At 36.0% G+C, this 12,460-nt stretch overlaps 1 protein-coding gene across 1 annotated transcript in view; it reads left to right on the forward strand.

The window, feature by feature from the left end:
* Homer1 (homer scaffold protein 1) overlaps positions 1-12,460 on the forward strand; it is a 103,752-nt gene that overhangs the window by 41,953 nt on the left and 49,339 nt on the right. Inside the window, exons 4-5 of the mRNA XM_048455932.3 lie at positions 1,648-1,740; positions 10,545-10,684. Of these exons, the coding sequence (XP_048311889.1) occupies positions 1,648-1,740; positions 10,545-10,684 (233 nt within the window). The remainder of the gene's footprint in view (positions 1-1,647; positions 1,741-10,544; positions 10,685-12,460) is intronic.

The following is a 12,460-nucleotide window of genomic DNA, read 5'->3' on the forward strand; positions in this document are numbered from 1 at the left end:
ATCTGAAAATTAAATTGTTTGAATGCAAAGTAACAGGTTCTTATAAGTAGGTGCAGTTTATATATACATTAAACCTTGAGCTATTTATTGTAGAAATTGTTCAGATCCTTTAAATTGAGTTATTTTAATTATGTTACACTTTTGAATATTTATTGACTTGATTTATAATTAGGTAGTTTAGTAGTTGAAATAATCTACCTGATTTTCTTGTGTTTTAGTCCTTTCATGTATGATTTCATTATAAATTAAAGTTTAAAGCTCAAATTTCGAAGCTATTTTAACCATTGTCTTTGTGATTATAAACCTCTCTTTATAAGACACTTGTAATGTGAGTGTGGCCTTATAGAACTGCACTTCGCAAGTCTTACTCTTTAATATGTTTTTGAACTTTGATATCGGTGTGAGTTTTAGATCAAAGTGTCTCAGTATAGCAATCAGGTAAATATTACTATTCCAGAAATGCTCTCCTTGAACAGACACATGTTTATTCTGACATGTTCACATTATTCAGACACTTTATAGAACTTTCTTTGAGTTGTCTGCTAAAGGAGAGGAATCATAAATAATTTTTACTCGGTGAGTTTCACGATGTTTTACAAGAAAGTGCTAAATTGTAAGTTGATTTCTGAAACAAACTTTCATGAAATGTCTTTTAAGTTTAAATCATTTTAACAATAAATTAAATCCTTCATTACATTTTTCCAAGTTACTGAGTAGCTAGCAAATATAGTAAGGGAGTAGTCAGTTAAAACCTGTCAATCATGCAGTCTCACCTTACCTCCTCTTGTTTATTTGTGTGTGTGTGTGTGTGTGTGTGTGTGTGTGTGTGTGTGTGTGTACAGACATATCTGGAAATGGTTTTTGTTTCTCAAAAATTTTTTTTCTCTTAAAGTTAGGTTATACTTACTAGTTGTGACCCCTAGCATTTTTGAGTTTTGATTGGATATTGAATAATGTGATATGGTTCATATTATTTTTATTTCCAACCGTAACAGGTGTTTCAGGTTAAATGGAGAGTTGGGTTTTCAGGTTTATTTTGTACCTTGTTACATCTGAATATAGTAATAGAATAGCTTCCATATCCCAAACAAATAGGCACTGTTGTGACAGTGGTATTTCTAAGGGTTTCTAAGAATTAGCATTTCGTGAATAATTTTTTATCTTAATAACCTTTTATCTTATTCTTTTTCTTTTTCTTACTTTGTTATTGCTTTCTGTTATTGAATTTGAATTGGCTATTTTATTAATAGTTAAAAGCTTTTGCTTAGTATTTTTATGTTCTAGGAGATAAATAATTGCATTTTCTTAGTAATTAAAAAGAGCGTAGTATATGCCTGTCTACGGACTCTACCACTTATGTAAGTCTTAATGAATTATTTTTTAATGAACAGAAAAGAATGTAGATAAGCTAACTTTCCAAATTCTGACTTTTTGTTGTGGTGATGTTTTGAATAAGATTTATCAGTGCCTATGTACAATGTGCGGAGTTTAGGCTTCTTTTCCTATCATTCTCATACTACAAGCTGTACTTGTTGGGAGGCTATGCAGCTTACATAGGAGTCAGTTCAGAAACCCAAAGAAACCTCAGGAAAAATGGGCTCTGTGGCATACTACTACTTGGTTAATGCATATAGTCTCTGCGTTCAGTTTGCAGAAAAGTTTCAGGAATTTAAAGAAGCTGCTCGTCTCGCAAAGGAGAAGTCACAGGAGAAGATGGAACTGACCAGTACACCTTCACAGGTATGTGTCATGGATCTGTTTTCATGTGTGAGCCTCACTTTCTTAAGACCCTCACACCCTTTGTGCCAGAGTGAAGTTTGGAAGAATAATGGCAAAATTAATTACCAAAATATGTATAGAAGTGTGCTGTTCAGTAAATCTCGACTGACAGAGAATACAGCATTGTCTGCAAGAATATTTTTAAAAATTATATTAACCCAGATAACTTTTATGTACCTGTCATAGTTTGAGTTTTTATTGTTGTGAAAAGACCATGACTGTAGCAACTCTTAAAAAGTAAAGCATTTAATTGAGTGGACTCCCTTATAGTTTTAAAGGTTCAGGCCATTCTCATTATGGTGGGGAATATGGGGCTGGAGCTGAGAGTCCTACATCTTGCAGGCAACAGGAAGTTGACTGAATGCCACACTGTGGGAAACTTGAGCAAAGGAGACCTTAAAGCCTGCCCCTACAGTGACTCACTTTTTCCAACAAGGCCATACCTTCTAATAGTGGCATTCCTTTTGGGGGCCATTTTCTTTCCAACAACCACATTTCATTCCCTGGCCCCCAAAGGTTTATAGCCATATCATACAGCAAAAAAAAAAAAAAAAAAAAAAAAATGCATTTAGTTCAACTTCAAAAGTCCCCATAATCTATAACAGTCTCAAATTTATTTACTAGTCTAAAATTCAAAGTCTCTTCTGAGATTCATGTAATCTCTTAACTGTAATCCCCTGTAAAATCAAAATCAGCTGGCCAGTGTTGGTACATGCCTTTAATCCCAGCACTTGGGAGGCAGAGGCAGGTGGATCTCTGCCTGGTCTACATACAGAATAAGTTCCAGGACAGGCACCAAAGCTACACATAGAAACCCTGTCTTGAAAAACAAAAACAAACAAACAAAACAAAATCAAAAAGCAGATCAAATACTTCCAACATAAAATGGCACAGAATATACATTACTGTTCCAAAACATAGGGAAAGAAACATAGTGAGAAAATACTGGACCAAAGCAAGACCGAAAACCAGCTGGGCATACTCCAAACTCTGCATCTCCACGTCTGATGTCAGAACACTTCACATCTCTACCTCCTTTCTGCTTTGTTGACTGCAACACTCTTCTTTCTTTTATATTGGTTCCATTCCCTGTTAGTAGCTCTCCTCAGGTATCCCATGGCTCTGGCATCCCTAACATCTTGGGGTCTCCAAGGCAATCCAGGCTTCAACTTCACAGCTTCATGCAATGGCCTCTCTACTAAGCCTCCATTCAGGGACACCCATGACATGTACCTGGCCTCAGCGGCTTTATTTCATAACTTTTCTTCTATTTTTAACTCTAAAGCCAGAACCACAGGACCAAAGCTTTCCAGCTTCTGTTGTTGCTGATACTGGAACATGGTCCCCTTGTTTAATTACGTCTTTATCAGCTTTCTGCCCTTCACTGCCTAATCTTTGCTGACGTGTTCACCAGGCTGATCTCAGACTCAGAGACCCACCAGTATCTAACTTCCCAGTTCTGGGATTAAAGGCTTGCCTCGCCACTTCGGCTTTAAGCTTTTTTTTAGTTCCTTTTCACAAATTGGAAATTTAGCTGGGTGGGATCTTGCCTTGAGGTCACCACTCCCTTTATTCTATTCCTTAATCTGTTTATCTCCTTGAACACAGAATTTAGCTCTGTTACACTTTCTGGTGTTCTTTTTCTCCTCAGAGTTTTCATTTTCTAATTTACCCTGCTCAACTTGCTCCTTTTCATTATACGTCTTCATTAGAGTTACCACTAAAAACCACATGGCAGAGTCTGTACTAGACTGTTTAGAGATTTCCTCTGCCAATGAAGTTAATAGAAAATTCTTCACTTTATCTTTAGGCAGACTCTTAAGACAAGGGCAAAAAGCAACCACTTTTTTTTTTCACCAAAATATTACAAGAACAGTGTCTGGACAACATACTAAAATTCTTCTCTGAAACCTTTTGAGTGAGCTCCCAACTGTTTAAATACTCTTAATACCACCGTCGTCCTTGCTCCTATTTGTGTGACCCATTAAGCAGTGCTTAAAGCATTCTGCTGCTTTCCTAACCCAAAGTACCAAAGTCCAAATTTCTCCTAATAAACACATGGTCAGGCCTAGCAAGCCACTCTTGATACCAACTTTTGCATTAGTTTAAGTTTTTCTTGCTATGAAAAGACACCGTGACCATGGCAACACTTAAAAGTAAAACATTGAATTGAGGAAGCTCACTTACAGTTTCATTATCAGTTTAGTTCATTATCAGCATGGTGGTGTGCAGGCAGACCTGCTGCTGGAACTGAGAGTTCTATATCTTGCAAGCATCTGGAAGTTGACTTAAAGTCATACTGAGGGTAGCTTGAGCAATATAGACCTTAAAGCCCGCCCCCACAGTGACACACTTCCTCCAAGAAGGCTACATCTCCTAATAGTGAGACTCCCTTGGGGGCCATTTTCTTTCAAACCACTATAATACCTAACAACAGAAGAGCAAAAGTCCAAGATGATCAACCTTTGTTTTTGACCGTGGTCTTTTGTACAGGCATTGGTAAGACAAATTTGCCCACCTAGTGAAACTAAAGGAGAGCACTCATGTCCTAGAAACTAGGTGTGACACGCCATGCAGAGCCACTTGGGAAAGCCCAAAGGAAGTAGTTAAGAGGCAGAAACAGCAATGGAAATCTATGCCAGACTTTGTCTTGGGATTTCTTGGAAGAGTGAAGAAACGATAAAATAATTTAGGGTTGGTTGGTTTGAGCTATTTTATTGGCTTTCAGTTTCTGTTGGCTCTAATCTGGCTCTGGAGTGATTAAGTCAAAGGAATATGTTTCTGCAGTACTAGGCCAGATAAAGAAGCTGGTTTGTTTGACACTAGCATGGTTAGTTTGGCATCAGAGTTCTGTTCCTCACTAGGCTCCTGCTTTCTCAAAGTATTGGCTAGTTCTAGGGGAGAGGAGTAATTTATCTAGTCAGAATATTGGATAACTGTGGTGAGGAGAACTGCTTATGTGCAAGCTTGACAAGCTGAGTTCTCCCCCCCCAACTCACAAGATGGCAGGAGAGAACCAACGTCCATGTCCTCTGTACCCCTCTGCACCCCACGTGCCTGCCATAGCTTGTGCATCTCCCTACCATAATTATCATTTTAAAAATAAAAAATTGCAAAATATAAAACATTATAAAATATAAGGCATATGGTTTTTCCTGATGTTAAAATCTGCTTACATCTAACTATTTGGCAAGCCTCACTAAGTATAAAGAGTTCATTTTTATTTTAATTAAGAGAGTTCTGCTAAGTGTGTTTTCCTCACAGACTAAACGTTTACTGTGAATTGAAAACAAAGTCCATTCTTCCATATTTGCAACAACCTGGTATAATTTGGGTTATCTTTGTGAAACTCTGTTGAATTTCTTTTTCAAATGCTTTGCTACTCCAGTGATTCCTTTAAGCGTAAAAGTCATCTAAAATTATGTGCCACTATATATTGGGAGTTCTGATTCTTTAAGGTGAATGATTTTGTTGTTACCAAAAGATGCAACAAAAAGCACATTCAGTTAGTAAACACAGAAAAATATTAATAAAGCTGTAGTAGTTAATATATTGTCATTGTATTTAGTTATTGTTTCTCCAGTTATAACTTACTGTGTTATAATTGATTGTGACCTATTACAGGTTAGTAAGCTAATTTCTTGTCTTTGGTGGAAGAAATGTCTTGAAGCTTTTGTTTTGGTCAGACAGATGTAGAAAAGATGATCATATTTGAAAAAAAGTCATGATATATTAAAGAATGAGCCGGGCAGTGGTAGTGCACACCTTTATTCCCAGCACTCAGGAGGCAGAGGCAGGTGAATCTCTGTGAGTTCTAGGCCAGCCTGGTCTACAGAACGAGTTCCAGGACAGGCTCCAAAGCTACATAGAGAAACACTGTCTCAAAAAAAAAAAAAAAAAGTAAAGAAAAAAAGAATAATATATTAATTTGTTCAGTATTTGAGATATAGGCCTTAATTTATCTTTTCAAATATTAGAAGTCTATTAACTTACTGTGTATAATTTTTTTCTTCCTCCTCTTCCTTACATTTATGACAATCTAATGCTTCTGTTTTGTTTGAATGGAATAATTTTAATGCAATAACTGGTGATAGTAGATGGTCAAATCCCTTATTTTTATTTGAGGAGGCACACCATATTAGTTAAGAATATCTGAGTGTGTGGGATGGGATATAGCTCAGTGATGTGTGTGTGTGTATATATATATATACACAGAGAGAGAGAGAGAGAGAGAGAGACCCCTTGCTTACCTGACTCTAGAATGGATGCCCAGCGCTACAAAGCAAAACAAAATGAGATGGGGAGCTCAGGATGGTTCAGCATGTAAAATCTCCTACTGCACAAGCCTGATAACCTAGTTTGTGTGATCCCTAGAACCACAAGGTGGAAGGAGAGACCCAACTCCTGACTCTAATGCTGTAACACTGAAGTGCCCCTTCTCTTCCTTTTTCCCTCCCACTGCTTCTCTGTCACTCTCTCTCCCTCCGAACTCTCCTTCCCCTTTTACCCCAACAAATATACAACAAACACAAACAATAAAACACAGAAGAAAGCATACACATTTTCAAGTCAGACGAACTTAGGTGGTTTTTTTTTGTGTGTGTGTGTGTGTGACTGGAGAAGTTGCTCAACCCAAGAGTGTTTATACATTTTAGCATGAGTTTTATATCACCTTATTGAGAGAGTTGAGTATGATAAGGATAATGGCAACTCATGGTTAATGAATGATGTGTACTCTAGAGCCAGGCTTGAATTTTGGCACTATTCTGTATTAGCTTTATGAACTAGACCAGTAAGTGGGTGTGGGAGGGCTGTGCATGAAAATTAGGAATAAGACCAACAAAGTCTTTAAACTGTACCTGGCACATAATAGTTGTTAGGAAAACATAGATGCCGTGTGTTTTGGGGTTTCTATTACTTTGGTAAAACCATGACTAAAAACAACTTGGAGAGGAAAAGGTTTATTTAGTTTTTATATCCTATGTCACAGACCCTTGAGGGAAGCCAAAGTTGGAACCTGGAGTTGGGAACTAAAGCAGAAGTCAAGGAAGAACTCTGCTTATTGGCTTGCTCAACTTGCATTTTTACATAACCCAGGACCACCTGCTTCGAGGTGGCACTGCCTACAGAGGGTTGGGCCCTCCCACATCATTTCTTAGTCAAGAACATGCCTCACAGGCTTGCCTACAGGCCAGTCTAACAGAGGTAATTTGTTAATTGAGATCTCCTCTTCTCAGATGACTAGTTTGTGTTCAGTTGACAAAAAACAGCCAGCACAACATGCGTCAGAACTCTCTTGAAGACTTATTAAAGCACAGTATAGTTTCATACTTAATAGGTCTAAGATGGAGCTCAGAAATTTATATTTCTGATTGCTTTTCAAGAGCTACTGATGAAATTGGTTGTAGGTTAGGGATGCTATAAATAAACAAGTCATTCCATCCACCTTCAATCCCTGAAATGAAAGGAGTCTGGCATTTAGACAGAAGTTAGCCATTTCATATTCGTATCCTCTTGAACTAAGGTTGTATATACTCCTGGCTTAGTATGGAGAGAGTTAAAGCTAGCATGAGCACTGTAGTTGTAAGTCAAGGCTGTATGCGCTGCAGTAAGTTAGGTCAAGTCTAGAACAGTAGAAAGGGAGTGGAACAGACTGGGAGAGCAGGAGACTGTGGGGTACAGACTCTTTCTGTCTGTTGGAATCAAAACCAATAATTGATCAATTAATCAAGAAAGAACTAAGACTTGAAAAAGAGATCTGTAATTCCAAATATTCTGGAGGTTGAGGCAGGAGGATTGTAAAGTATGCCTGGGCTACACACTGAATTTAGAGCCAGTTCTTAAATAAATAAGACATCTTAAATAACTAAGATCCTGTCTTAACATAACAGTAAGTAAAAAACAGGGTTTAGCTCTTTGATACAGTGTTTGCTTAATGTGCTGAAGGCCCTAGATTCAATCTTCTTACTGGTGGGAAATGTGAGGAAAATGTTTTAAAGGATTCTTAAAATTGTTATATATTAACATTCAATAATTTTATTTTTCAATATTTTAATCTCAAACCTTAAAATAGGTTATTGACTTTACTCCTACCTTTATCTTCTGTGTTTTAATTTTAACAGATTTACTATACCAAGAGTTAGTTGTTATGAGAGGTCTCTGCAGGAAAACCAACAGGGAAATGGTCCTGGTGAGGGAAGAATGAAACTCGACTCACCCGATTTAGGTGACTGGTGCTGGGCCAAGACTCTGAGAGTCTGACATCAGCTTATATTTTTTTGCCATATTTAAGCACAGAACAATTTTGGAAAAAGTTTTCAGATAACAATTAACTCATCCCCTTGAGTACAAGAAAGCTTGAGAAATGTTTGCATTGAAGCTCTTTACAAAGTGTGTATGACTTCATCCCTAAAATGGATTCTGTTGAGTTAGAAACAGTATTCAAAATAAGGTCCATGGAGGACGACTAACGTAAACATAATCCCTGTGGGAATCAGGATTTGGCCTGGCCCTGAGACAACATAGAAGTCAGTTAGGCTGTTGTAAAATACAAGTGACATCTCTCCCAAGCATGAGTTTTTTGGCCTAGAAGCAGTGCTCCAGATTTTAGTGGGGAAAGGTCTGGGACTAACAAATATAGTATTCTGAATGATATGGACAGAGCCTGGTTCAACAGGTGGCCAAGGATTACCAGGTTGTCAGCTACATTTTCCCCCAACATTCTGGGAGAACAGCCAAATATCTTCTCCCTTTGGAGAGATTAGCAGTGTGTTCAATTTTCCTGCCTTCTCCAGTGCTTCTCTGTGTGCACAAGGACCTTTTTGCCCTCTACACATTTTCTTGAATTTTGATTTTTCTTTGCTTTGTTTTGTTGTTTTTGAGAATGGGTTTATTTTGATTTGCAATTCAAAGGGATATATATTCATTATGGCAGTGAAGATGAGGCTGCTGGTCACATTGCATATGAAGTCAGGAAGCAGAGAGAGATGAATTTGAGGTTGTTAAATAGAGCTAAACCTTGGCACTTGCAAACATACCTGAATATTCTATTTTTATATCATTTCTCTGATATATGGCATGATAATATATAAAAATATAGTGTATTATATATGATTACTTCATCTGTGAGTTTTATTTTACTTTATAGCCATTTACTTTTCAGACATTTTAAAGCATTTCATTTGGTTTTAATTAAAATAACTATTCTAGCTTTGCATTCAGATTTCACTAATTTGCATAATATTTAATCCGGTTATTAATTATGTAAGTGTAGTTGGCATAAACAATCTTGAAGGCAAATACAGCTGGCTCCCATTAGACATTTAATGCAGTTACTGGGTACAAAATATGTAAGCAGAGTGAAGAGTAACCTGTTAGTCATGAACCTCAATCAGTTAGTGCATCTTATAATATTACTTAGGGGTTGGAGAAAGGACTCAGCAGTTAAGAACACTTAATTGTTCTTACGCAGGACCAGAGTTCAGTTCCCAGCACCTATGTCAGGAAGCTTACAACCCTAAGTAACTTCAGCTCTGGAGGATCTAACACTCTCTTCTGTCTTCTGTGGGTGCATGCATACACTCACACAAACACACACCAGCACATAAAAATATAGTATGTGTTGGTTCAGACTCAGATTTTCTTTTCCTTTCCTTTCTATTCCTCTTTTTTTCCTTTTGTGTGTGTGTGTGTGTGTGTGTGTGTGTGTTTGTGGGTAGGGGATTCTAAATGTTTACTATTTTTATAATCCTTAGTATTGACATTAAATTGTAAAATGCCTTTAACATAATTAAAAGTTTGTTAATATGCTTGACTTTATATAATTCTGAAAAACTTCCATGAAAAGTCTATGACTTTCAGCAGTCACAGAAGCAGCATCTCTAAAGTAAAGGTGACCCCTGTCAGAAAGGAGCAGAGGAAATCCATGGCCTTGCTACATGCTGGGCTCGCACTGTGCCCTGTCTAAGAATGTTACAATTGTCCAGAAACTGGGATTTCAGAGATGGTGGCTCTGAATGGTGACAGACTATAGGGACTGATTCACACCAGAAGACGACAGGATACTTGTCTCAACTCCATCTTTTTTATGTATCAGAATCATGAAGCTTCTCCCCAGATTTTCCTTTCAAGCTTCTGCACAGAAAAGTAGGTATTCACAGTTTTGTAGAAGTATGAAAGAATGAGGTGGGTATAGTCTTTGGTGGATGTTTATTAAATAATAAAGGGCCTGTTTTAGTTCAGCTGAAAAGAATGAAACTAAGGAACTCTTCGGACCTTACTAGTATTAGTACAGTCTGGTGAGGAAGGGTGGAGCTGTAGGTGGTAATAGTCTTTTGTCTTTCTGAGACAGCGTGTCATTGTACTGCTAAGGCTAGCCTTAAGCACACTATTCTGCTGCTTTGTTCTCTTGAGTGCTGCGATTGTAGGCAAACAGTACCCTGCCCAGCTGCCATTTTTCATTCTGAAGTAATTTTGTGAATATCATTTATTCTGTTTGGATTCTTTTATTAACACAAATATTTTTAGGTTTTTAAAATTACATTTCTAAATTATTATCTTGATAATTTTAAATTATATTATATTATTAATTTTCTTATGAGTTGCTTTCTTGAAAAATAATTATTTTTTAATCTAATTCAAATTTTAATTGCTATTTAATTTATCACAAGAAATTCAATTAGATGACATTGTGTGATTGACGAAAAGTAAAATACTTTTTTAAAAAAAAATCTCTTTCTCTCTCTCTTTTTTTTTTTTTTTTAAAGGAGTCAGCAGGAGGAGATCTTCAGTCTCCTTTGACACCAGAAAGCATCAATGGGACAGATGATGAAAGAACACCTGATGTGACACAGAACTCAGAGCCAAGGGCTGAGCCAGCTCAGAATGCATTGCCATTTTCACATAGGTACACATTCAATTCAGCAATCATGATTAAATAAGATGTATAATTGTGGAAGCTTATTTGGTTTCAGAAACAACCTTTGAGTGAAAATCTCAGGTTAGACTTCTTTAATTAATTTTATTGGTTTTGGTTGCTTAAATTGACTGAATGAATATTTCCATTATCTATGAGGAAAAGGAGGTATTGAGATAATTATAGGAGAAACATTTTCAATGGAACAAAACATAAATCCCCTCTATTTTTTAAAGACCCCTTTTGTTAACCAGTTTGCTGTTTTCATGTATGTAACCTAAGACTTACACATTGTAATTAGAAGCAATAGGATTCCTACTCTGAAGTCAAGCTTTTCCATTGTCCTAGAGGTGTCATAGCTTGATTTCACAGAAGACAGTAGATACCAGGCATAAGCCTGTGACTAGTAATAGCTGGTTTCTTTGTCTACCAACAAGAGAAAAAGCTTGAATTGCTTCTGAATTTTTAAAAGAATTATGTATTCTAAAAGATACAGTGTGTTCTAAATGTATTATAAACTAGTTACATTAATTATTGACCTTGTGGTATTATTAGACTGTAATGAAGAATGTGAAAAGGCACTATTGAAATTGTTTTTAACAAAGCCTATCTGTAATCTGCCTTAACATTAGTTTTTACCCTTATTTGAGTGCTCTTTACTAAATAGTTTATGTAAAATTAAGAAAATAGTTCTGTTTTGTTTTTTTACTGCACATTGTTTTGGAGGGACCAAGCTTTAAAAAATTAAATTCTTTGATAGATTAAAAGCTGCAAAGCAAGATATTTCAAGCCATCTTAAGTGAATTCTAATTTTGATTGAGCTGAATTAAGTAATGAGGCATAGAACTAAACATACTAGACAAGTAGTAAAGAATCTCATTAGGCTGAGGAGGAAGGAAGTCAGAATGATTTTTAAGAAAAAATGGAATATTTTGAATGTAAGGTTTCTGTAATACGAATTCTATATAAGATGAAGTAAGGTGTTCCTGATTTCAGTTACTGTAGTAGACAGAGAGCTGAGCTCAGACTTCTAGACATTCATGTTGATTTAGTGTGTGGTCTTTTAAAAAGACTGCAGTTCTTTGATAGCATTACAGAAATTACATTATTTAATTATAAAAATGGTATTGTAGGATAGAATTTTAAAATATTTTAATTATATTAAGGAAAGGAAAAATTTACTTTCTATTAAGTTATATTTAACATTTGCATTTAAAAGACTGAACTGTAGCAATTGTAATTACATACTTAACACCTAAATTGAGTCATCTGTACTGAATACTGTGGCATTTAGAAATAACAACTTTTAAATTTAACATCTATAGAAGCTACTTCTAGTTTATACACTTAAAATTTTCAAAATGTTCAGTTTTGCTAATCCTTAATATTGCTATTGCTTCCCTAGAATTTGTCCTTGCTAATGATTTTTTTTCCTGTTTTCATGAGTGTCTGTTAGGAATCACTTTCACCTTAAAGATACTGCTTCTGTGACTTCCATGATTTGTCATGGAGGATTTGACAGTATTCTAAATAGGAAACCTGGGAGATTAATTTACTCTTAGTCTATGTTGAAGGCATTTTATAATCAGACAGTTTTTCTTAATATGTTAAGAATTCTCAGTATAGGATTTTATAAAAAAGTATTCCTTTGAATTCAATGGTATATGATTCAGCATTCATCTACTTCTTTGACTGAAATAAAAATTTTCATGGGAGGTGGATTATTTACAGCTACTGCAAGAATTCCTGTTTTTCAAAAAGGTAGAA

The sequence above is a fragment of the Myodes glareolus genome, chromosome 15 (assembly GCF_982192425.1).
Source record: "Myodes glareolus chromosome 15, mMyoGla1.1, whole genome shotgun sequence".
NCBI classification, from domain to species: Eukaryota; Metazoa; Chordata; class Mammalia; order Rodentia; family Cricetidae; genus Myodes; species Myodes glareolus.